Source organism: Agelaius tricolor, unplaced genomic scaffold (assembly GCF_023055355.1).
Source record: "Agelaius tricolor isolate 1412-34295 unplaced genomic scaffold, bAgeTri1.0.p SCAF_74, whole genome shotgun sequence".
In the NCBI taxonomy this organism is placed as follows: Eukaryota; Metazoa; Chordata; class Aves; order Passeriformes; family Icteridae; genus Agelaius; species Agelaius tricolor.
The window spans coordinates 656878-683371 of NW_027269334.1; the positions used below are offsets into that span (position 1 = coordinate 656878).

Below are 26494 nucleotides of genomic sequence, written 5' to 3' on the forward strand. Positions count from 1 at the left end.
AAAAGCAGGACAGGTAAAGGATGAGAGGAAAAATTCAAATGCATTTTGCTGTTGGGAAGCTGCCATGGTGTGTTTAGCACCTGGAGCATTTGACTTAAAAAAAAATATTAAGATTCTCTGCTTCAGGAGATATTCCCCACCTGTATCCCTCAGGTGTCCTGTGCAGGGCCAGGACCTGAGATTCAAGGATCCTTCCAATGCTGTGCATTCTATGATGCTGTGAAAAATGTTGTCACTCTCTGTGGCTCACAACATTGTTTTATTAATTACTGTTTGATAAATAATGGTTCTTCTGAATATTTATACAGAATTAAGAAGAATAACACCATTTTCCCTTCACTGCCTTCTCTCCTCATTGCTCTGACCCTGTTGCATGTGGCCCTTCCAGCGGGATACTTTTGGGGTGGGAAGAGGAGCAAGGAACAGGAGAGGAGTAAGGATGTGTTTTCACATCCTGGTTGAAATCTCTATGTACTTCATTAGTTACTGGATGGAAAGAAAGGTCCCTATGAATAGTTTTATTATCTGAATAAATTTGATTTTTGCCTCAGTGATCTCTTACACAATGAGTTTCATAATACAATAAAATGGTGTGAAAATGTTTAATTACTTTGCTGCCACCTTGAGTCTTTTCCATTTAATAAATCTAAGTTTTATGTTTGTGGAGTGCCTCATACCCTGGATTTTAGTTTGGACTCTGAGGTTTAAGGTGCTACTACTGAATAGAAGAGAAGCATTGTGTATTCCAAGAGTTTACAGCCTGTTTGGCTGTCCCTGTGTTGCCTTTCCTAACAGAGAATCAGCAACTCATGAGGCTGTACCCAGCTCATTTGAGATGTGGAATTGCAAAGGTTGTATTTCAGAGTGCCTGGAGCTTTTTGATGATGAATAATGTGACCCTGGCAAATCAGATGTGCCCAAAAGTACTCTAGGGACACACACATTAAAATGGCTCACAGAGTACAACTGCTTCTCCATGGTCAGTTAAAACAGCTCAATGTGGCATGAAACCTAAGGAAAATTAAATTACTTCTTGTCTCTTGACCTGAGCATATCAGAGCTTCAGATAACTATATATAGGCAATGGAAAATATTCATTGCCTATAACAAACATCGTTTACAAAATTCTCTAAATAGGGCTATTTTCCACTGCCAAATATAGACTCTTAAATGAAGCAGGAAAGCCAAAAGCCCTACAAAACTGCCTTTATAATCTCTGAAGGCAGGAATGGTCATGGCAGTCCTTTGTGCTCTTCCTCAGCTTGCAGCTTCAGCTCTACCTTACCAAAGTCAGGGGGAGTTTTTCTATTGACTTCCAAGCTGTCTGGAACCGTCCCGGCCATCCAAGATTTACACACTCATTTTTTGCTTCTCAGCCCAAAATTTTTGTTTTGACTCCCAAAAGGCAGAAAACAAAGGATATTAAGCAGATCTCTAATTGAAGGCTTTGACAGAGTAACTTCACCTTAAAACTGAGGCATCTATGGATGCTTAGGACCTCTGTTATTTTTGGAATGATTTTGGCAGTTCTGAGCACAATCATAAGGAGCTGAACGCTCACTTGCTGTGCTGAACAAATAAACCTGTCCAGAATGATGTTACAGGGAGTCATTCCAATCACACAGTTAATAGCCACCAAAACCATGTCATGCTGTGGAAACAGGGGTATCCAAAAGCAAAGGTCATGTTGATTATGGTTGTTTTATAAATCCCCAGGGAATGGGGAAAAGGATTCAAAGTGGAGTGCTGAGAGTTGGAATAGGCAAAGTGGGAATGCATCTTCTGTTCTGATAAGTGTGCATGTGGTGGGGAAGCAGAAAAGTGGCCTTTCTGAGGGGAGATGATCCTGTGCTGGCTCCCTGGCCTGTCTGACAGGGAAACCACCAGCCTTTTCCCATGAAATGCCAGGCATATCTAAATTTATATAAATAAATAAACTCCAGGTGAACTCCTAGCCTGCCTTACAATAAATGTCAAGCTTCTGTGGATTTCCATCCTTAAAGAAAGCATAAATCCTTTTGTTTCATTGTTGTTCTTCTATTATTTCTCTAGAGTCCCACACTGTTCTTATCAGACTTCTAAAGTCCATACCCCTTCGGTGTATTCTCATAGCTGCCAATCTTCACTGACTCCTTCTGCTGCTGCATACCATTCTCTCTCAGGTCAAGGCTCCCCCTGACTGGCTCTCCCACCCCCTTTTATCCCAGTCATCTTCATTGGTTACAGCTGCAGCCCAATTAAGGACATCGCAGCTGCAGCCCATCAAGGGCAACCAGGACTTCTGGGGCAAAGCCTCTATACAGATATTCAAATACAATTCCTCTACTATATTTCATATTTGAAAAAAAAAATCCTTACAATAGAGATGAACAAGACTAAGACAAAAGAGAGGAAATAAAACAGACTTGAAATGATAACTTACTTACAAAAAAGTAGAACTAATTTCACACATCTCCATTTCATAGAAATGTATAATACTTGTCAAAATACAGAGATTGCTATTTATTGTCCATCTTTTATTAGAAAACGTCTTCCACTCATTATGGGGCTATAGGATTCCTCCCAAAACTATGTATTTAATTTTGGAGAGAGACTATTGACAAGGGCCTGGAGTGACGGGACAAGGGGGAATGGCTTCAAACTGACAGAGAGTGGAGTGTAATTATATAATAGGAAGAAATTGTTCCCTGTGCGGGTGATGAGGCCCTGACACAGATTGCCAGAGCAGCTGTGGCTGCCCCATCCCTGGAAGTGTCCAAGGCCAGGTTGGATGAGACTTTGAGCAATGTGGGATAGTGGAAGGTGTCCCTGCCCAAGGGGGCTGGAACAAGATAATCTTTAAGGTCCTATCCAATCCAACCATTCTGTGACTCTGTGATGATTCTATATGATTTTTATTAAATTCCATTTCAAGTAAAAAATGAAGGCTTGTACTCTACCGGATCTCCAGATATCATTTCAAACCCGTGAACAGTGTTGTCACACATTGGTTTTGCACTGTGAGAAGCTAAACACTTGCCTAAGTCTTCTTATAAGGAGAGCCTTAGAATCTTGGTTCAAATGACTCTTGTTTTTTCCCGCCTCTGTTCTTGAAATCATACCTTAGTGTTGGATTAAATAGAATACATGATTCTGACTATAATCCATTTAGGTAATAATGAAACTATTCTGGTATATTTTTTGTTGTTGTTGAACACGCCTTTCTTAATTTATTTAAAACATGTGAGAGAGAAAATGTTTGAGTCACTCCAAACTGAGACTATTTGTCAACTAAGACCTGACAGCAGGGAGGCTGGTGCCAAACTGGCAAACCAATGTCCAGGCCTCAACTGGACTTGAATTTTCCTAATTGCATGTGTGGCTGGAAGCTGACAAACAAGAACTGATCCAGCAGTGCATCAGCTCTGTGCCATTCATTAATTTCTATCAGATCATTGTAAGGGATGGATTTAAAATGCAGCTATCTGGGAATTTTGATGTATGCCCTTGAAGGAAAACTCTTTCTTGTGGAATGAAACTCTAGAGAATGATGTTTTCTTGTACCTCAGCCTCTTCCCTCCTCCCACCAAACATTAGGTGCAGCATGCACATGGGCAAACTGCTTGTGGGGAACTTCTGCTTCTCCACCTGGTGCTTTCTTCCTTTTTCCCAGCATTCATAGACATAGGGCTCTGAGGTCAGCCCTGCAGATCTGAGAGCAGGACTTTTCCTTTGGGCTTTGGAGCTGGGCTGAGCTCTTGGGCTGTGGGTGAACAGCCAATCCATGATGCCCTGCTATGCAGAAGGCAGGCAGGAGTTTCTCCTGCGCAAAGCTTGGAATGACCAAGTTTGTTAGAACAAGTGGCCGGGCCAGAATGGATGCTGCCTTATCTAACTGATTGCACTTGGAATGGCTTCATGCCTCACAGTGCTTTACAGATGCTTTTTTGAGGGAGGTTAAGCAAAAGACAGCTACCAGAGGATAAGCTGTTTTTGAAGACATTTGGCTCTTGCAGCAAATTCACTTGCCAAAGAAAACTCTGTGTTCCATTTCTATGAGAACCCCTGGAAACATTACTCCTGTTGTTGTCTGCTCCTCTCTGCTTTCTCAAGCAAGTGACTGTTGTTTTCACTAGACAGGAAATCTCTTCCTTAGCCTCTTTTTTCCTCCATCAGGGCTGCTTCTTTTGCTTCCTTGCTTTTCCTTTCACAAATATTACAGGTTTCTGCTGCCACTACTTTATCTCCTTCCTTATCACATGCTTTTCAGCCAACAGCCTTTGCAGAAACCAATTTTACCTCTGTAAATCCGTGAAGAGGCAATTTCACATCATCTAAACTAGACAACTGTACACTAAAGAGCTCTTCCATTGTGTGCAGAGCCTTGTTGGACACATCCCTGGCTGCAGGAAGTTGAACACCAGGGATCATTATTGTGTGTGGGGTACATCACCTAATGTGGGATATGACAGCATTTGATACAGAAAAAAGATGAATTTTTAAGCTCCAATACAGTAAAAAAATCCAAATTGTCTACACATTTTGAAGGGAGCAAAAATCCAGATTTTACACAATTAAACCAAACTTTAAAGCAGGCTATAAAGGGACTTGTTCTATCAAACCATGGAATAATCTTAATCTGCCCTCATATACAGGGACACACACACACACACTGTGAGTTGCTTCATGTTAAAGCAATGAAGAAAACTATTTTAAAACTTTTTCCCTTTCCAACCAATAAATCTTTTGGTACCTAATTTTTTAAGGAGTGTGTCTATGGAAAGGGCAGTCTGGCTCAGAAAGAAAAGGTTTCAAACTCTCAGAAGTTCCATAGCCCTGCTTATCTGCTACTTCACCTAGAGATCTTAAAAACAATAATTGGAACATTTCCTATCTGATTTTCTTATCCCTCCATGGTAATTTCTTCCCACCTGCACTAATGCCTTACAAGGAACATTTGTTTTAATGGCAGGGTATAAAGTCCCCTTAAATTATTGCCTTTGAATTTCTATTATTAAGTGTTGAGATGATGATAAACTTAGCCCCATTTTTGATTGCCAAATCCATGAATGCTTACTCTCTTAGTAATGTTTGAAATGCATAATATTAAATGCTAAAATTCGGGTTCCAGCTGCCATATGTTCAACATCCATCACTCCACCTGATTTTCCTCATGGTTGTTCTTGGGTGTAGGATTCAGCCCATAGATCCTTTCTAAACTCACTCCAATATTGCTGCTGCTCCAGTGTGAATGTAGTATAAGAAAAATCAGATTCAGGCCCAGATATTCATTAATAACCCAATATTAAGTTGCCCCTGGAAAACTTTCATGGCATGTCAATAGCATGTAATCAGTCATGATTACATTAATGTAATATATACATAATTACATATTAACACTGTAAAAATATACATATACAAAAAAATATACATATACATAATTACACATTTACACTGTAAAAAAGCTACAATCCCCACAAAACATGGAGTGGGGATTGTACTACTTCAGCTAAGCAGGGGGAACTGGGGTCTGGTGTCACCCTCACGGAGATGACTGGCACAGAACAAATTAGTGCTTAGAGCAGGAGCAGAATGAGTCTCATGACATTTTCAGAACACTTCAATTAGTGGAAAAAAACCCTCCACCACATTTCCTGAAACAGCCTGCAGCAGATGAAACCTGCAGGGCAATTCCTCTGGTGCTAAGATGTTTGAGAGGGTCACAGCCTCCTGTGTCTGGAGGCAATCAAAGATGAGTAATTTATGGGTTGTGTGCAAGTCCGAGTTATTGCATACACAACAGTGTATCTGGTGATATGAATTTAATGAAGTTTTACAAAGTAAAATATTTCCAATATTGACCCTAATGTTGATTTTATATTTGTGGAAACATGAGCAGAGCATAGAGTAACCTCAGTGTCAGAAGGAAAATGATGGCATTGGTAAAACAGCTAAAATTATCTCCTAATCACAGGGGAAAATATGAAAAAAACACCAAGGTTTCAATTCTTTCAGCATTTAACTAGTTATATGATCCAATATGAGCAAATAAATCCCATCAGCAACATAATATCTTTTTTTTTTTTTCCAGGAAGGTTGGAACGAGATGATCATTAAAGGTCCTTCCAACCCAAACCATTCCATGATTTTATGATTCTATGGGTCTATGATTCTGTGATTCTATGGTTCTATGATGCAGAAGATGGAGAAGAGCTGCTTCAGACCAAGTCTGAGCCCAAATGTGTTGCCTATTCATATCCCACAACTGCAGATATCCCCTCCTGACTGTCCCAAAGTCATGATGCCATCTCTCATGATGGAAAAGGTTCATCATATGTATTGTTTTGGGGGCTTTTGTGGTGGACAAAGGTCTGGGGACAACATAGAGGCTCCAGTTGTCCTATGCAGCCATGCTGTAACAATCTTGGGAGAAAAGCTAAGGGGAAACTCCTTTAAATCCCACTGATATTGATTTGGTGTCTTCACAATCTCCTGTGCCCTGTCATTGGGGTGTTTCTGCTCTCACTGTAAAATATTTGACACAGTAATTCACCATAGAGGAGAGGGGAGCTGTAAATCTGTAACTGGAGTTATTTTCACTTGTTTTGAGCAGTTTAAAGTGCTTTCAAAATATTTCAATTAGATGGGCAGCTATTGTGGGTATTATGCTGAAAAAACAAACTAGAAAATATCAGGGTGAATACATGAGTAATGTTTGTTGAAACAACTTGAGATTTTTTTAGGGCGCATTTTGATTATTTTATTTTCTTTCCTTTCTGGACTTCTGGAATGTGTCTTAGCACCCTTCAGAGTAACTCAGCAGTGACGGCACCTCACTCCTTCTGCGATGGAGCTGTAACAAGTACTCTGCTCGAGCATGCCCTCCCTGGGTAACTTTGTTCACGTCAGTAAATCGAGTCCTGCAGGCTTGTGCAGAGCTGCACAGACTGAAGTCCACAGCAGTTCTCACATGCTTAAAGACATGCTTCAGTATTTCCAGTACCAGGGCCTGCCTTCTCCCAGTGGGGAATTGTGTTCTTCCAGAGGCATTTGTCCCAGTGTGCTTGTGGAAATCTGTCCCTTTAAGTCTTGCAGGGCTGAACGGCTCCAGTCTTCCCGTAGCCATTTTGCAAGTGCTGACTGTTGGGTGCGTGTTCTGGTTAGTCCCTGTCCTGGTTTTCCACATGCCTCTCTTTCTACCTCTGCAGCTCACAAAATGCCTCACCAGAGGTAAGTCTGTCTTTTCTTTTGTGTTTGATCATGGTAAAAATGCTGTAACACGTTGTTTGTGGTATGAATGTCCATAGCTTTGAAAAATTCTCTGTTCCTTTTTACTGAAGAGCAGGGTCTGTTCCAGGATGCAGCACTTTGCCAGAGTACACTGATTAAGGAGACTTCTGAAGGCTCTTTCTTTTGCAATCTGAAGGGGTATTTTTGTTTTTCTCTGTAGCTCAGGCAGCTTCACTGTCAGTGGTAAATGCTTTAAACAGGTGCCAGACAGGTGCTCTGTTTATTGCATAAATAAAATTCATTTTGCAGTAGTCTTGGATTTGAAAATATAAGGCAGAGGTATTAGCTGAAGGTAGTAAGAGGCATGGTAGGTGAAGAAAATGTGATATGTCAAACAAATATCAATTCTCAGACCTCTGTCATGCACTGAGTCACTAAACAGCACCACTGAATGTTGACACCCTTGATACATTCCATATTATGTCAGCTAAAAATCTGGATGCCACTGAATGGTTTAAAACTAGTTCCTGGAGAGTAATATGTAATCATACTGTGATAATGAGTATACTGAAATAATAACTTTGAAATAATAAAGAGTAGTATTTGCAAGAAAAGGAAGTGAATTTGGAAGCCTGATTTCCATCAGAAAACAAAAGTTTTAATTGAAAGAGCTGACAGGCTTGCCTACAAAAAAATATAACAGCAGGGGATCTACAGAATCTTTCTCTATGAATCTGATTAGCCTGCAGGAAATTCATACGTAAGCTCAGGAATCTACGCTTTTCTTCCGGAATGCCAACAGCTTATCCTGGGGAAAAATGTGAGTAGTGGCTATTACATCATAAAGCAGCCAGTTACACTGCAAGATGACAGTCATTTTCTGCTTTATGCCTCTTCCAAGCTTCGCAGGGGATTTAGGAAGAGCTGTTAAGACTGTAAGATAGAAAACTGCAGAAGCTGTTCCTGTTCTTAATTTGTCATGTACCACAGTCTGGAAAAAAAAAATCTAAAAGGGGCAATGGTGGAGAATGCCAAGCTGGCAGAAAGCAGAGTGCAGGGATGCAGACAGAATCAGTTGCCTGTGTCCTGTGCTACTACAAAATGTGATGCTTGGGAAGTGCTAAGAGTGTTTTCAGATCCTGACCCTGGATCTTGTGACCTGTGATTGTTCTGTGGTGGTTTGAGTGTTTGCAGAGCTCATCCCCAAGGAGAGGTGCTGCTGACAGATGCAGCATTTAACCCCTTGCAACAGCTGTGGCTACATTGTGCCTGCCTTGTGTGGGTTATGCTTCTGAACTGACATGGAGGAGAGCTCTGCAATCCTGAATTGTAGCACACTTCAGTCTGTGCTCTGCCTTGGGCCAGCCACTACCTACACAGAAGCTCAAAATCCCAGGATTGCTCAGGCTGGAAGGGACCACAGAAAGGCAGCTGGGCCCACCTCCCTACTCAAGCAGGGCCATCCCACAGCACAGGGCACAGGATTGTGTCCAGAGGGGTCTGGAATATCTCCCGTGAGGAGACTCCACACCCTCTCTGGATAATCTTTTCAGTGCTTGGTCACTGCCCAGGGAAGAAGTTCTGCCTCCCCTGCCCGTTCCTCTGGTGCCATTGCTGGGCCCCTGGAGCAGAGCCTGGGCCCTGCTCGGAGCCCTCCCTGCAGGCAGGGACACCCAGGGCTGAGGGCCCCTCTCAGCTGGGGCTCCTCTCCAGGCTGGACAGCCCCAGCTCCCTCAGCCTTTCCCTGCCAGAGATGCTCCAGGCCCTAAATCATCTCTTCAGCCTCTGCTGGCCCCACTCCACAAGCTCCATGTCCCTGCTATCCTGAGGAGCCCAGAGCTGGACACAGCACTGCAGATGTGCCTCACAGGGCTGGGCGGAGGGGCAGGATCGCTCCCTGAGCTGCTGGCAATGCTCTTCCCAATATACCCCAGGACACCACTGACCTTCTCGTCCCCAGGGCACTGCTGGCTCATGGACAGTTGCAGCAGTCCTAAATGGTGGGGCCAGGTTTTGTCCTTGGAGCAGTGGAAATGGTTCAGCTGGACACTGGGGCAGAATGGGAGTGCTCATCCCTGCAGGATCTGACATGCCCCTGGGTTTTGTGAATTCCTTCAAACACCATCAGCAATGGAGGCTGCTTTCTCAGCTGCCTGCTTTTGGTGCAGGTGCTGTAGGAAGATTTTTCCGTGTACTTGCAGCCCAAATGTTGCCTTTACAGGCAGTAGAAATCATTGTCTGGTGCAGAAGAGATGCCTGTTCCCAAGTGCATGCAAACATGTTTTGATGTGCTGCCTTCCTACTCCTTGGCTTGTGTTATAGGAACAACATCAATATAGTGGGAAATCCTTTTAAAACGTCTAATATTTCATTGTTTCTTTGAAGACTGCTGCCCTGGCCTGTGGGACAGAGCTGTGCTGCCATCTCAGAGGAATGTGGCCCTGCCTTTTTCCACACGTAGCCATCCTGGCTGAGGGCCTGTACTGATGAAGAAGACGGTGCCTTTCCATTCAACCACCTTTCACTCAACCATGGAGGAGAACTTTGTTCTGCCTTGCTGTCCAGCTGTTATTTTACAGCTCTGTGTTCCCAGATTAAGGAACTGGTTATATTTTTAACTCCCAAAATGTCTTTTCCATTAGCGCTTTCCCACTTAATCTGTGTGGGTGGCCTGCAGCTCCTTGGCACCAGCTAACACTTAATCTTGGTCAGTCTTCCAGAGCTGGTTGATCCTGTCACCTGCCCAGCCCAGCAATGGATCATTGTCTTGCACCCAATTCATCATCTCTATTGCAAACTGCACATTTGAGGATTGGCATTTTGTCCCCACTGCCAAATGTCCAAAGGAGTTGTCTCTTCCACCCCCCTTGCTCTCTCTTCTACCTCATTTGAAGCCATTTATCCTGGGATTTCCATCTCTGTCCTATGAACTCTTTTATTTTTGGTCAGTGTTGACAGCTTTTACTTCATTTTCAGAGCTCACACTTGTGCTGAAAGCACCTGGGACTTCCCCTTTACAGAATATCTTAATTTGAAATGCTGCGATTTGTAGGTAACCTATGCTAGGAACAAGTCTTCCAGCCCACTGGAGGCTTCTGGAATTACAGAGTAGGTCCATAAAAAAAAACCCAACAAATTAAAACTCACATGAGGTAAAAGGGAATCTATAACTATATAAATGTATATTTACCTGTGATGATAAATTCTATTTTTTACTATTTTAAGGGAAAATTAATTCCATTAAGCACTAGACTCATGTTTTCTGGGCACTTCACTCCATCAGTCCCAAAAATCCCTCTCATTCAGCCCAACCCCCTTTCTCCTCATAGGTAGTTCGTACTTTTAGTCTGTCAGTGCATGTTGGATCAGGAGGCAGACAAAGTGGTCTGCAAATAAGATTGTGATCCTGACAGAAAATGAGTCTATATCCTTATTTGTCCTTCTTTTTAAGTCTTTGATGGAATTCACCACTCCCTAAGACAGGGGTGCCCATCCCGCAGCATCCAAGCTATTTCCAGCTGGCCAAAAAATTCATCTCACAGTCTGGTTTTGGCCACCTTTCCTTAGAGTCCTCCACATTTGATTGACAGACTAATAAATTCATCTGGAGAACTAATAAGAACAGAACAAGAAGTTAGCTGGGAGGGAAGAGAGATGTGAAGGCAAGTGTTAGTGCTGTCCTGACAGCAGTTTGCCAGCTGCAGTGACAGATACTGGTTCTTTTCTTTTAACACCTCTGGACCTCCACAGTGAAGGATCTCACCTACCCTGACATTGAGGATGACATTAAACTGCATTTAAATCTGTGTGTTTGCTCTAAATTTCCCATAAATTTTTGGAGCCGTCTAGCAAGGACTTGGAAAAGCGTAGGACTTTATTGTAGCAACTTGCTTGATGGGGTATATGGATGGTAGGAGGGATAAATTCACCTGCAGCCTTCAAGCAGGTATTGGAATAAGAGATACAAGACAAGGAGATCATTACCTAAAAGATTTTCTGTTTCCTCAGCATCTTTTAGAAAGTGCTGCTGTCAAACCCCTCACTTGGAGGGAAGTGTTCATTTTGCCTTCAGACATTGATGTAAGCACCTCAGTCACTGAATTGGCCTTGATAACTTCACCCTAGCTGTTCCCGCAGTTATCCATAGAATGACTTTTCCCCCTGGCATCCAGTCCAGTTATCTCTGCACGTAACGGACTTCCCTTTCCCCAGTACCCCGTGCAAGCAATTGGACTTTTTCAAGGAAGAATTTGTGAAGTGCTGCCAAACACTTTGCTGCTAATTTTTGTGCTTTGATTTCTAAAAACAATGAAAGATCAGGTTTTTTTTGTGTGTTCTTTTCATTGTCCTATAAATCCATGTTGTTTTATTGACCATGGTTCAATTATCAAGCACATAACTCAGGACCCACTAGAAGTTTTTTGAAGTTTTTTGCAAATTTCCATGGTTTTTGGATCAAGCCTTAAATGCTAACAGATTATCTTTTGTACTTCTTCTTCTGGGAGTTTAAAGCAAAATTTGCAGGATGGGAACTAAGGGGCTTGATCATATTATTGTTCCATTTGGGGTTTTCTTAGTGAACAACTATAAGTTCCAGGAATGAAATCACTAATGAATCTTATTATTACCCTGATCCCTAAAAACATTTGAGCATGGGCTCAGTTTTAAGCATGGGGTTAATCTTACCAACTTCTTGACAGCTCTTTTTCCTTTAAAACTGGACATGAACTTAGTATGGGTTATTTTGGATCAAGACTTACACAAGCAATTAGAGTGAATTAAATCCACTTTAATGCAGACCAAGCTATGGAACTGTCTCTCAGTAAATCCTGATTGTGGTTATGGGGTGGTTTTTTTGGGTTTTTTTTTGGGAATGAATCTATAAACCACTCCTACAGACACTATTAGCAGAGACCCACTAAGAGCTTTAAGCACAAAAATCTCCCTGACCGCAGAATTTCAGCTCAAGCTGTTATATTTTATTTTGTTGGGAAATGAATGGATTTTGCAAGGCAGAGGGGGATGAACCTTCTAGGAGAAAAAAACCCCAATTATTGCTATTATCAAAGGTCAGCTCATTTTTTCCCTAAGTTTGCAAACTTCTGGATTTCGTTTTTCCTCATTTTCTCCTTTTCTCTGCTAAAGTTGGGGTTTTTTTAAGCTCTAGTTTTGGCTTTCCAGTGAATTTCTTTATATCAGCTTTTGTGTTATTGTTTGTATTCACACCTCCTAAACTGTAGCTATTCACTTATGGAGCCTGCACTGTTCCCACTGAGCAAACCATTGCTTGGGGCAATAGAATATTTAGTAAACACTTCATGAGAGAATGGATGACCTCAGGGCTGACAGAAGTGGACACTTCCGATTATATTTAGAAACTGTAAAATCTCTGGTATTTATGAAGATTTTATGGAAAAGCACATGAAGAGAAAAATCTCAAGGAAATTTTCCTAGCCATGAAGTCAAGCTGTATTTGCAAACTGAGCCATTTTTGAAGGCTGGTAGAGGCGTCAAAATTCGGGACATGATGCTTAACCATGATCAACCATTTCAGTTTATTTCAGGTTGTAGTTCTGGAATGTTTCTAATGTAGCAAATTTTATCATGCTAATTATGCTCAGTAATACCTACTGAAAAATGCCTGGGAAAGCCAAAACCATGAAGTCTCTGGTGAACTAAAAAGAAACTCACTTGGGCATCACTGTTCAACAGAACTAGGATCTTTGTCTTTGCTCCAAATATACTGCTGTTGCCTAAAACAATTTTGTTTCTGAACAAGAGCATCTTCACTGAGCCTTCAGAGTGTACATTCTACCTTCATCTCACATCATTCTTGTGCTGGCAGTAGTTACAGATTTCAGAATTTAATTCTGAATGCCAGTAACTGCACATCTAACTTTGATTTCTTATCATTTGTTCAGACAAAACCAGACCACTGAAGTTCCATCTGAAGCAAGAATCAGAGTTGATGTTGAATTCTCTGCATTGTGGTTCTCAGGAAAGATTGCTTAGCTGGTGGCATGGAAAACCCCTAGGGTGCCTAGTGAGCAGCATTGAGTCAGTCTGAGAGCTGTCAACAATATCGCTCTGAGCAGGGCAGAGGTAATTTAAAGCATGGAAGTGTAGGTCCTATAATCTATCCCATTAACTAATTCCATTGGCATCCATCCCTGAATTTCATGGGGCAGCAGCAACATGGCACACAGAAATTGAGAGTCTGATCTCTCACAGAGCCCACCACCTGCTTTCAAATGTCACAGATGTAATTCCAAGCTTTATTGTATCAGTAAAAACTGGGACTGATCCCACTGAAGTCAGACATTAAACCTGCATGAGATCAGAATAAAGCTGAGTATTTATTAGTTCTGTATGTGACTTAGATTCTTTTCACTATTCATATAATTTTTCCTGTACATTCTGAATTCCAATATACTGTTCAACAGCAATTACTGCTAAAAAATCCCACCAGATTTTGCCTTTCATTTTGTGTGGACCAAGTCCAGCCCATTGCAGCACTGGCTTGATATTTCTTAAAGCTGGTTTATGAAATGGCATTATGGATCCTTCTCCTTGAGATCCCATGGAGGGAGGTGAAGGGCATGCCCTGGATCAGCCTCTGTAATGATCGAGTTGTCCTTGAGCTGCCTTTGCCTGACTGTTGTGAATGGAGAAGTGTGTTCTGCAGCTATTCTGTCACTGCTCTCCGTTTTTGTGCCACTGACACCCTCGAATCTCCCTGGGCATTCAGGAAAAGAGAGGAAGGAGCCACAGGGATTTCTGAGCTCCTCTCTTCAATCCAGGTTCTGTACTGAGGTGCTTTTCATTGTCACTCACATGCAAATTCTCCCTGCATCAGGCTCTCTGTCAGGAAACTTCACCACATAATTTTGTAGTGAAGGGAAAATAGATCACTGAAAAACTCTGCTCAATGAGAATTTTCTTCTTTCTCCCTAAGTTCTATTCTCCAGTGCCCTCATATCCCTCTGAGAAAACTACAGGCAGAAGGCCCTTTCTCAGAAACCCATATCTTCCATTTCTGCAGAAAAAAAAAAAAAATTAAAAAAGCCATGGGATTTTGAGACAAAACTGTTCCCATGAGAATGCCCTCTTGCATAATTGCTGTTATCTGATTATGGTGGGAGAAGGGATTTTTTTCACCTTTACCCCCGCCTAGGACAAGTACGATGTCCTGATGCCAAGTCTCAGGAATCCAAGATTATTGACCTAAGGAATAAATGCCTCTGAGTCAGGTCCCAGGATCAGAAGGATCCTGAGGGCTGCATTTTATATGTTTGTGGGATGTAGTTTTCAAGGAGGTCATGTAATAATTATTGCCCCATCCATCTCCCACTTCTTTCCATCACCTCTCCAGCTGACCAGATTCTTCCTCCTAACATCTTCAAACATGTGATAGCATGGCATAGACACTGTGAATGTGGCAGCTGAGCTCTCACTCTCCGCAGAAAAAAAATTTCCTTCCTGTAGTTTTATCCTTAGGACATAAACTCAGGGATTATGCTCTGACCTGAGATTTGGCTCATCTATTACGGATATTCTGAATGCTCTGTCAGCAGTGTGGAAATGAACAAATTTCTGTTTTCTGAACTTAATGGGAATCACATTGAGTAGATTTGTGCAATAAGAAAGATTATAAAAATTATGCTCCATGTGAGCAGTGGGTTGTGTCACATACAAATCTGACTTGAAATATTTGTAATAACTTGAAAAAAGCTGTCATTTGATATTTTAAAACATATTTAATCTCTCTTAGCCGGAGAAACCAATTCTGTTATTTTCACATGTTTGTTTTTACTCTCTGCTGTGCAAACGTGGGACTTGCAACTCTGACATTGCTCAGCAGCTTTACAGCCATGTTTCTGCTTCATTATCCACAAAGATTGCACACCACAAACCTCTACAAGCAGTAAGTTGAGGTGATTATTTTACAAAATGTGGTGAGTAAAACAAAACCAAGATTTGTATTAAATTCCTCTCTGAGACACTGAGAACATAAATAAGACAGAGGTTATTTGCAGTGCTGGACGCAGTATTTCTCTGCATACTTCCATTTCCAGAGTTCTTTTCTTTTGTAAATTGCTGCTAAAGATATGTGTACTGCTCATACCAGACAGTTCAAAATTTATTTTAAAACCTAAATCCCTGGAACTGGACAAAGTAATGAGAAATTTTTATGAACTCATGTTAAAAACTGTGCTTGTTTTGTGTGGTGGATAATGCTTCCAACGTGGGCTCCCCCTCATGCATTCAATGTGGATTTAGTACTTTCTGAGCCAAATTTGGCCATCACTTAACGGCTTCATAGTCCTGAGCGCTGAAAACAGGGGCTACCACAGGGTAACTGAGAGCAAGGATTCGTCATTTGTGCACAGCGAGTGTGGTTAACTCCTCATCAACACAGAGGGATTAACCCCAATTAATAAAGGTTCATTTTGCTTTTGAATTACCGCTACAGATTATCTAATGGTATTTATTTAACCCTTATCATAGAAGGAAAGAGCCTTTCATCTGATGTTACAGTTGAACAGCTGAATTCTCCCTCGCTTTCCAAAATCTCTGCAAGATGTTTGCCACCCAACAGCTCTGACTCCCTACATGTTTCAACACTTCCTTTGCTTTCCTCACACCCTCCATAGGAATATTTTTGTTTAGAGAAAAGGACCATGTAACCTGCCTCCTCAGCAGTCTCCCCTGGATGGAGGGAGGAGCTGGTCTGTCAATGACTCCATCTGCTCCCTGTGACACAGGTGAAAAGTGACAATGCACTGTGTTTTGGAGAGGGCCAACGCTGCAACCATGGCAGCCTTTTACAGAAGGTATGCACAGATTCACACAAGACATGTTTATGTGAACTGAGAAATTGTCCTCTTGCCAAAGATCATCCCTGGAAGTGCTCAAGTATAGGCTGGATGTGGCTCTGAGAAACCTGGTCTAGTGGAACGTGTCCCTGCCCATGGCAGAGGTGTTGGAATGAGATCATCTTTAGTGCCACTCCCAAACTTAAGCATTATAGGATATTCTGGGCATCTGAACCCTTGGAGATGCAGAAAGCAAACCTTGATCACCAGCCCTTGATCATGCAACTTAAGACTGAAATCAGAACAGGAGATGTGTGAAGGTGGATGCAAAGATGGCACAGGGCTGCCTTGTTCTCTCTTTGTTGTCATGTACACAGCCACTTCTCAATCAGCCATGGTCATGATCTCATCTATTGTGTGGATAAGAGCTCCAAAATAGAACCCTGTGATCAAAATGTCCAGGAACATGAGGTCATGACATCAAAAGGCCAGTTCCGTGATGAAAATATGGCTTTCAGGCGCCACTGGCTTCAAAGCTCAGTTCTAAAACAAAGGAGAAATCTATATTTGGGGACATTCATGCAAAGCATTACCACTCATTGTTCATCAGAGATGCCAAAGCAGCTAGAGATTACCATAAACAAAAAAACAAACAAACAAACAAAAACCTCAAAGGGACAAGAAAAAAAGGAAAGGAAAGAAAACGATCCAGCTCATGAATGTAACGTGCTGCAGGAAAAAAAGACTCCCCCCCACCCCCACCCCCCTGTTAGAGATTAGCCAAACCATTAAATTAGGGAAGTCATTGCTGGACTCTGCAGTCACCTGCCCAGAACTGCAGGGACCCACAGTGGTAGCAAGTGGCCAACTTTCCCGGGAAAGTTTTTTGTTATCCTCATATTGTTTGGTTTTTTTACACCACATCTGTGCTTGCTTCGTCATTCTGCCATCTGCTGTAACAAAATACAGACAAAGCATTTCAGAGAACAACCCCTCCACACTTTAAAATGCTCCAAGCTGGAGCACAGCCTTTTAACTTCTTACAAGCTCTAGTGCTTTTTATCTGATTCTACTCCTCTTCCTCCTCTTCCTCCTCCTGCCCATATCCATGATGAACTACACATGCTTAGCAAGCACGGAGAGGACAGAATCCCATTGCTTTTGCCACAATGTTTCTATTAAATGAAACAAATGTTCCTGTGCTTGACTTCACTGCGCAAACGTTTGCATTTGCCAAGAGGTCAGAGATAGCCGGTCATTATCATGAAATTTTTAATTTTGAAACTCCCAATCAGGCTTGTTTCCTGTTTAGTATTGTCTGCAGATACACAATGCAAAAGCCTCGGGTTGCTAAAGAATTGAAATAACAGAGTATGAGCAGAGTGGTTTTGAGCACACACTCTGTAAAGTCCAGTCAAAGTTTCTTCCTGGTGCAGCCGCACAAATCTCTTGGTAGCAGTAAACTCTCTGCACAGACTTCATTCCTGAACACATGTTCAAAGGTGATAAAATAAATGCAGATGGTTTTCCAAAACCTCAGTGGAGCATTTTTTGCTGTTACTAAATGGACTGGAAAAAAACTAGTGGGAAAAAGCAGAGAAAATACATTTTGACACAGACAGGCAATTTCAGAATAGCATTTGGTCATTTGGGAGAAAATCTAAATATAATGTGTGTTTATAATGATCTATTGGCAAAACAATATTGACAGAGCATCTGAGCTGCCTAATGGAAGTGATTTTTAGAATCCTTAAATTAAACTGGCGTTGAGAGCTGAATATTTTGTTTAATTACTTAACACAAACAAAAAAAAAGTTGGATATGAATTTTGAATTCATTGTGCCATGACCAAAGTCGGCAATAAAACCGTCCCTGGCTACAGTGAAAAGAGAATTAGACCTTAACAAATTTATTACAGCCTTTGTTTACAAACTCGTTACAAAATTATACAGCATCTTATGCATACACAGGATTTACAGGAAAGTGTTACTGATGTGTGGGATTGCTTTGCTCCCTGGTCGAGATCTGCAGGTTTTTCTTCAGTTGGGGCCTGATCCAGATTCCACCAGAGAAGGTGAGATATATTTTTTTTTTTTTCCCCATTGACTTTAGTGGAAGCTGGATCAGATCCAGAGGGTAACACTTCCACTCATTGTTTTCCTGGGATGGGAAAGGGGCAGCCAGTCTAATAACTGTACACACCACACTCTGTTCTCATCTCATGTGTTTCAGATGACAGGCATATTTACTCTGAGATATTTTTGCTGGCTGCTTGTAAAATACTTGTTAAAGTCAAGAGTCAAAGACCAGTTCCTGTTACTGGATTTACAGTGGAAAATGACAAATGGCTTTCTTTGAACCCTTAAGGAATGAACCTCCCTTGATTTTCAGTGAGCATAAAAAAAAAGGCATTAGAATCAACTCTGATGTTGTCTATATTGTTATAGAGCTATGTTTTCTTCCTTGTCTTCAACAGATCTTCTCTGGATTTACAGTAACAAAATCTGGAGAAATGGATTTATGTAAACAAAAGTGGCATCCACACTGCCAAACAAGGCAGTTTCTGATTAATGGGATTGGTCTCCTTACCTCCTCTTCTCACGTGGAGATAGGCCTATGTGGCACAGTGAAACAAGGAGATCTCTAAAGTTAGTGATCCATAACTATATAAGCTCTCAATTGCTCCCAGCATCTGCAAATGATCTTTATTTGGGAACTCAGGGTGTAAAATCAAGCTTTTAATTTACAAAAAAATCCAGTGTGGCAGAACTCTGAAAAATATGCTTATTCCCCCAAGCCAAAATGGTTAGTTAAAACTTAAACTTTTCTACTGGGAAAAGTAGCAAAAGCTCTGTGGGGTTGGGGCTTTTTTCTTTTTAACATTTTTGCCAAGAAATGAGAAATATTCTAATCAGATCTATCAGATACTGACTTCCTTGTTATATTACATCCTCTCATTTTAATGACTGCCTTGTTATTGAACCTCTGAAGTGGTTATTGCTGGAAGCAAAGTTAGGATTTAGTGCTGAAAGTGATGATATTTCCTGTGAGGTAAATACCCTGGCCTCATGCTGAAAATTGAGATGGTTCTCAAAAGCTTTGCTTCTGGCCTCCCCTGAAGAAAATACCCACGTGCTCTAACCTGGCTTTCCAGGACAGGACTGTTCCATTGCTTGGCCTCAAGGCAACCTGTCCAGCTCCCTGATGGTTTTATGGTGTGCAGCGCTCTCTGTAAGGGATTAGGGGATACCCCACAGTTTGCTGCCTTTCATGGCCTGTTGCATGTTTGAAGCTGGTTTCGAGGGGTGAAAGCTGCATGAGCAAAGGCATCCTGCAGCCTCATGTTTGAGGGCTCTGATCTCATTTCCATTTGTGATGCTGAACACGCTACGGCAGCAGAGGCTATAGCTGTAAACCCCTCAGAAAATAAATGAGGGTAAAACTTTCTGAATAGCTGGTATTTCCCAGCCCTAGCTGTGGGTTAGATCTATCTGGACATGGATAACATGCGGCTCAATCTGAATTCTGTTCCTAGACATGAACTCTCATTTGCTTCCTGGGAGTGGGATCCCAACCAGGGCATTGCACAGCTAACGTGTAATGGGACATCTCTTCAAGTAGTGTCATTAGTCCTGTCATCAGTGGAGCTACATGACAATCCACAGAAGACTCTGAGGTAAATACACGCTAGCACATTTGTTTCTCCTAAGCAACAACTCATATGTTTAATTGGGGAGCTTCAGTATAACTATAGACTTCATGGATTTTAGCCACCATCCATTTCACATTCCTGTGAAAGGTACCAGGTTTCTCAAGCAGTTCAACACATTTTTTCCCCCCGTGAAAGATGGAGAATGGATCGCTGAGGAGAAGGAAACCTTCGTACGGGCTTGTGGCTTTGATATCCATGCCAGGATATTGCATCTTTCTTTACTACAATGTGCAAGCCAATGACTCTTTTAAGGTTAAGACACTCCCAGCTTTGTTTCTAATTTAAAAACTCAGAGAGGAATGATCCAACAATGCAAGCAGAAGATAATTGATTCATGTGAGGAGGAAGAGGCTGATCACAACAAACCATCTTTTATGTATTATATTAATGATCCATTTAGATCAGTTCTTGACTTCAGCAAGTTTTGGCAACAAATATTTCAGATTTTTTTCATATTTTTTCAATGATGCATTAGAAACAGTTGCAAAACAAATGTGCTTCCTAAACACAAATGGATGTTCCTGGATTATTAGCAGCCATTCTCAATTGCTATCAGAGGGAAAATGGTCATTTCACTGTCAAAACTGGCCTAACACACAGAAACTTTATTTTAGGGCTACCTGATGCCTGAAAATTTGACATCATCTGCAGGCTGCAACGTGTATTTTGGTCCATTTTTTTTTTGGTGGTGAGGAGTCAACACTGCAGATCCAATTAAATATGAATGTATAGAGCAGGGAATATAAATATGTACACAAGTCTTGGCATTGATCCGATTTTTAACAAGTTTACTAAATGACAGTCACTGGTTTGACAATACTGAATGAAAAATACTGATTTTACAGATTTTACAGTAAGGTTAAGGTATGCTGCCGCCAAGCAGTGTCACAAACATAGTCTAAAAAACCCCGGAGTTGGCCACAGTAGAGGCACACACCCTTTGCTCTTGTTTATTGAGAGAGAAAGCTTATATACTGTAGATTTGCTGAAGTTTAATAAATAAGGTCAACTTATAATATATATAAAACAATATAAACATTTATATGCTACATGCGTATCATATAATTTAAAGTAATAATTTATATAGCAAAGAGATGCAGAGCTATGTTCTTCCTATTTTCCTGGACAAGGCACACACACAGGAGGTGTCTATCCGTATCCACCTCCAGCCCACCAGTTTGTTGTTTTCTGAAGTCAGTGCTCTGACATAAGTTTGGGATGTCTTGCATTGCGAGTTCCAGTGCTTGTCATCAATGCCACGGCAGCCATTTTTTACAGGCTTGGCCTCTTTACACCTCGTTTCATAAAAGTATTGTTTAACTGGAGAGTTGCCCGTTTTAATTTCTCCCAGAACAGTCACCTGGTGTCCCCTGATGTCGATGGCGGAGGATTTGTCCGTGACCCACAAGCTTTCACTGTCACAAACGGAGTATTCCCCCCGGTGGCCCCTGTGCTCTGCATACCTCTTCCGCCGGGAGGTTCTGTTCACCACCACGGAATTCCCGATGTAATCCTCCATGAGGTACAGGGGCGGCGGCTCCAGCGGCGTGTTGTCACTCAGAAGGACTCGGGGAGAATTGTAGCGTCTCTGCTGCCTCAAGAGATCTGTATCCACTGAGAAAACTGGCTGGAAGTCTGATTTCACATTTTCCTCTCTGTCTATGTCTTGCTGAGTGTCTGTTTTCTGCACTGTGTTTTGATAGTTTTCCTTAATGTCTACCATCTGCTTAGAAAGCTTGTTTTTTAAAATGTCTGCCTGAATGAGTTTAATAATAAGAGAATTTATCGAATCTTCTGGCAAACTCCTTTGATCCATGTTGGAAGACTGGATGCCACGAAGGTAAGTGAGAAATATCACATAAAACAAGATGGACATCACCTTGTTCACCTGTAAGATCTGCAAAGAAACAGAGAGTCAATGTTAAAACAGTCCAAGAGGGAGGTTTGCTAGAGGCTGTAAACATGAAAATTGGTATTTTTTTAGTTACATCTACGTTACTAAGATATGAGACATATATAGAGGTATGGAAACAGGCTGTGTGTTTCTTTGAAGATTCTATTTGTTATAATTTATAATGAATGCGAACTCTCTCCTGAATTTTTTTTTCAATATTTCATCTATATTTTAGGCCGTGCTTTTCCCCTTTCCATGCATAGTGGCATATATATCAGTTAAGCCCTTTCTCTGCAGAGGTAGGTAGTTCTTGGGATAGCATGGCCTGGGCTTGGCAGCAGAGAGAGGCCAAGTTACTTCCACAGAGGTTATTCCACAGAGAAGTTTAGTTTCAAACTTGCAGGATCATGCACAGTAGAAAACTGTCTCACTATGTAAAATGAAAAAGTTCTGACTTTGCTAACTGTTGTCAGGTTTTGTTTGCTGAGATCTCTCAGACCCATCTAATTCATATTTATCAAGTGGCTTCTGTTTAATGTTACCATAAGAAGGAAATAAATCCTGTGTTTCAATAGTGCTTTTGTTTTCTTTCTTTCTCTAGTAAGGGAAAGGGTTCCTGAAGGAAAATGATGCAGTCAAATCAGAAAGTGGTTATTAGGCCTCTATAATACAAGTGGGGAATTCAGAAGGACCCAGTGACCCAACTCCTATTTTGTTTTCAGGACTGGGGATCTTTTTTTGGTGGTTTTTAAAGAAGTTGCATTTATATAAGGTGAAACAAAACTGACATCAATTAGAAATATTCAAGGACAGATTGAGGACATCCCTCTCCCCACCATCTCCGAAAACCCAAAAATCTTGTTCAATGATTCAGTATTTTGAAAACCATTTCTAAAAGTGTGCTGCTTCTTGGTACTTTGCCATGTGCTGCTCTATATGGCTTCCTGTGGTCTCCTTCTAATTCTACCTTCTGTCCATATTCTAGAAGCTCATTTGTCACTTCTTTTTTAAGCCTTTCTGTCGTCTTGTTTGTGTAGCTGAGAGCCAGGAGCAACTGTCCAGGGAGGACAGATTTTTTTTTTTCCTTGTATATTTGGACACCTCTATATTTGGTATCATCATTAATATTTAAATTAAATCAATTTTCAATGTAAAATCCTAAGTCATGGATGTGAACCATTCACTAAAGATCATACCTGTTTATAAATTTGCTGCACAAGTAGTGGATTGAAGGAGAAAATACAAAACTCCTCTTAGAGCACCCTCATAGTCTGTGATAAACCCTGACTGTAATACTCCTTCAAATTACTCAGGAAAGCCTTGAATTTGATTTTCCTTCTCTGCAAACACATCCACCACGTGTCAGAGACCTCTGGCATTCTGGGATGAAGGCATGAGTCACAGACCGTGGGACAGATGGAGTTGGGAGGATCCTCAGGACATCATGTAGGCCAATCTCACTGCTCACAGGAGTATCAGCTAGGGCAGCTTGCAGAGAGCTCTGCCTACTCAGGTCTGGAATATCTCTATGGATGGAGACTCCACAACCTCTAGACAAGCCATTCCAGTGTTTCACCACCCTTAAACTTAACAAAAAATACATTTCATGTGTCAGCAGTGTTTCCTATATTTCAGTTTTTTCCCATTGCCTTCTGTCCTATCATGGACATGCCTGAGTAGAGCCTGGCTCCATCTTTATTAATCCCTCCTGTGAGGTATTTCTGCACTTCAGTAAAATCCCCCTGGAACTTCTCTTCTGCAGCATGAACAGCCCCAGCTCTGTCAGCCTCTCCTCTTGGTACAGTTGTCCTAATCCTTAATAATTTTCATGGATTTGCTCCTGTACTAAGGAGCCCAGAACTGAACACAGCACTCCAGATGTGCCTCACCAGTGCTGAGATAAGGGGAAGGATTCCCCTCCCTCCTGAACAGAAAATTTTCCACTTAAAAAAAAAAAAAATCACCATTTTCTGCTTAAGAGGGTGAGCCATTTTCTGTTTCAGAAGGCAAAGGAAAAAAAGAAGAACAAAAATCTTTAGCTGAAGAACCTTCTATCCACTCTAAACAAAACTCCTTTTTGCAAGATTGAGTCCCCACTTTGCAGTTTGGAACAGCAGCAATATCAGAGCTACCCTCTGTGGATGTGTGAGCTGTCCTTTTATGGACAAGAAATGTGTTTTCTCCATTCTCAGTTTGTCACAGTGTGACTTCACCTAAATCTAGACTGTTAGCCTGCAGTAACGTTTTGCTTTTGAGGGGGGAAAAAATCAAAGATGTTCAGTTACCATACAATTACTGTCATACCTGAATAAATACTAACTTAATGTAGATGGATCTCAGAGCCCAGACCTTTTTGTCTGTGCAGCTGCTGTGCAATTTTGCCTTCCCTCAGCATAGGATTTTCTTTTAAAAACAGTAAAAATATTATTAAACAGATGTCATTGAGCAGATTTCTTGCAGCACCCAGAATCCACACATGGGATGACACACAAGCCCACAGCATGGTGAGCAAAGTTCTGATATGGCTCAGCCCAAAAGCCAGAAGCATTATTCATGCCAACATGCAGCTGCATGCAATCCCTGCTCTGCTCAGTCTCAAAATTAAGTGGCACTAGTAAAACACACAAGTTGGAGTGTGATGAGGGGGGAAAAATAAGGCTGGAGTTCCTGCAGGCTCTCCTCAATGTCATGCTGCACACAGAAAGGAAGGGCTGGGGACCTGAGAGCCAGAGAAGCTAAAATGAGCTGGTTTTCTTCTCCGTGGAGGAACCTCATTAATGGGAAAAATGTTGAAAAGTGTTTTCCTGAACTTCATGTGAAACGTATTATGGATTTGGTGGGAAAGATGCTAACTTTGAAATTCAACTTGTAGTTTGATTTATTTTGCAGATTATTTGCTGCAAAAGTAAAAAGGTTTTAGAACAAATATTTATATTTTTCTGGGTGCAAAACTTTGACAAAACCACAAGGATTGGTGAGATTACAGTTTTCAGGGAGTTTCTCCAACCTAGCAGGTTCATAAGTGCTGTTCAGAAGTTCCAGTCCATGACTAAAAATTGTCAGGCTGTCGATGAAGTCCAGCACCTCAGAGTATGTCTACAGCACTCTTTTAGATAGGAGAAATGAGTGTTATTGGAAAACTCCAGCTGGTTTATGGCCTTGTCTGTAATGTGGTTATAAGACACATTAAAAGTATATTTGTTTGCAGGTCTGGGGAGTATTGCATTTGATGAATGGCTCTTTGCCCAAAATGGAACGTTGTGCCTGTCTGAACTGCAGATAATTTGAGATTTATTTGGCATGTGTGTTGTTAAATCTGTAAAAAGGAGAGGAAAATATAAAACATTAAAATGTCTATCTTTTCATATTTTCAAAGCAAATAATTCTGGTGTTTCTGGCCATGCCTCCAGAAATTCCACAATGCAAATCACAAAGCAGAACAAATGCTTTCTCAGTGCAGACCAGTGAGTAAATTATCTATAGAGGGGACTCAGACTGGGGGCATGATTTCAGCATATGTGTCCTGTCTGAGGGAATACTGACTCAAATTCCAGGTTCCTGGAGGGCCTAGGATTCTGTGAACCTCAGCAGAAGCTACTTCAGCACAAGCAGCTCTTTCTCTGGCCTTTTGGAGAATGGTCTAAAAATCTCCCAAGAATTAAATCCTTCATGTGACCTTTTCTGCTCTTTCATTGGGATTTTTTTGTTTTGTTTTGTTTTGTTTTGTTTTTCAATTCAGATTGTTAGATTGTTCATTACAAGTGGAAAGATTTTGCCCAAGTGAAATTATTTTCCTTGGTTAGGTGATGCTAGTGAGATACTTTTGTTGTTCTTCATGGTTCTTCTTGGAATTTTTCACATGTAAATTCCTAACAAAAGTTCATTTTGGCTGTGTTTGTGGCCGGTTTGCACTAAGCAAATTTGACTTGGAGACTGCTGACATTTGTGGCTCAGAGAGGAAAAGCAAAGAACACAGAAAACAAAAGCTCGTGCATTGCAAATCTGATTGGTCTCCCAACTGTGGCTTTACTCTATTTTTTTTTGTTTGTATTCCTGCCTATCACTGCAGTTTTAGCAGGCTATTCATTCTGTCTGAGCTAGGTGGCTCAAGGTCTACATTTAAGGAGAAGTTAATAAACTTACCTCTTCCTTCCATTGATAAATTCAATCCCTAATAAACTCTGGCAAACCATGTGCTGCTCTTTTCAGACTCACCACTTTATGTAGTAGTGAAAAATTTTGTTCAGTTTTGTTTGTGGTGATTTATTCTGGTCAGTTTCTGAACATTCCACACAGGGGAAGAGCGAGACATCATTTAAAAAGTTCTGCAGAAAGCATGAAATCCTAGTACTGTGAGAGACTGCCCAAGTATTTACTTGTAAGTCATTGCTAAGAGGAAGTGGAATAGAAGGAAAAGTGACTGGTGAGTTTTACATTCAGAATTGTAATACCCCACATGATTTATGTAAGCCAGCTTGAAGTGTTTGGCACTTCCTTAAAAATTTAGGAGCAGCTTCAGCTCTTCAGACCAAGCAACTAATAATCCTTTGTGGTGCCTGACAGCTTTTCCAAGCTTTTACCAAAGAGGAAAGAATGATTATTGTCACTGGTTTGTTGAACACTGCTTCCACAACCTCCCAAGTCATGGATTGCCCTGTTGATTCCCTCTTCCTAATAACTATGTTGGGAAGAAATGCAACCCTCTTCCTCTGTGCTTTGAGGGACATGGGTAAGATACAGAACAAGAAAAGAATTCTGAATGTTCAAGAAGGTGGGAATGTGACATAACTGTGTCTGAAAATTTGCACTGCATTTCAGAATGGTAATCAACTGTTTGTACAAGATGGATTTATGAAGGTAGGT

At 41.2% G+C, this 26494-nt stretch overlaps 1 protein-coding gene and 1 long non-coding RNA gene across 4 annotated transcripts in view; one reads left to right on the forward strand and one right to left on the reverse strand.

Annotated features, from left to right (window-relative positions):
- Positions 1-6942: 6942 nt before the first annotated feature.
- Positions 6943-26494, forward strand: part of LOC139585345 (uncharacterized) — a 31804-nt gene continuing 12252 nt past the window's right edge. Inside the window, exons 1-5 of one of the 3 annotated variants that reach the window (XR_011677043.1) lie at positions 6943-7209; positions 17996-18673; positions 19561-19701; positions 21089-21344; positions 21469-21577. This is a non-coding gene — a long non-coding RNA (uncharacterized lncRNA). The remainder of the gene's footprint in view (positions 7210-17995; positions 18674-19560; positions 19702-21088; positions 21345-21468; positions 21578-26494) is intronic. The other 2 variants (XR_011677044.1, XR_011677042.1) reach the window with 2 other exon arrangements.
- Positions 20509-26494, reverse strand: part of NTF3 (neurotrophin 3) — a 47786-nt gene continuing 41800 nt past the window's right edge. Inside the window, exon 2 of the mRNA XM_071418038.1 lies at positions 20509-21634. Within this exon, the coding sequence (XP_071274139.1) occupies positions 20840-21634 (795 nt within the window). The 3' untranslated portion in view covers positions 20509-20839. The remainder of the gene's footprint in view (positions 21635-26494) is intronic.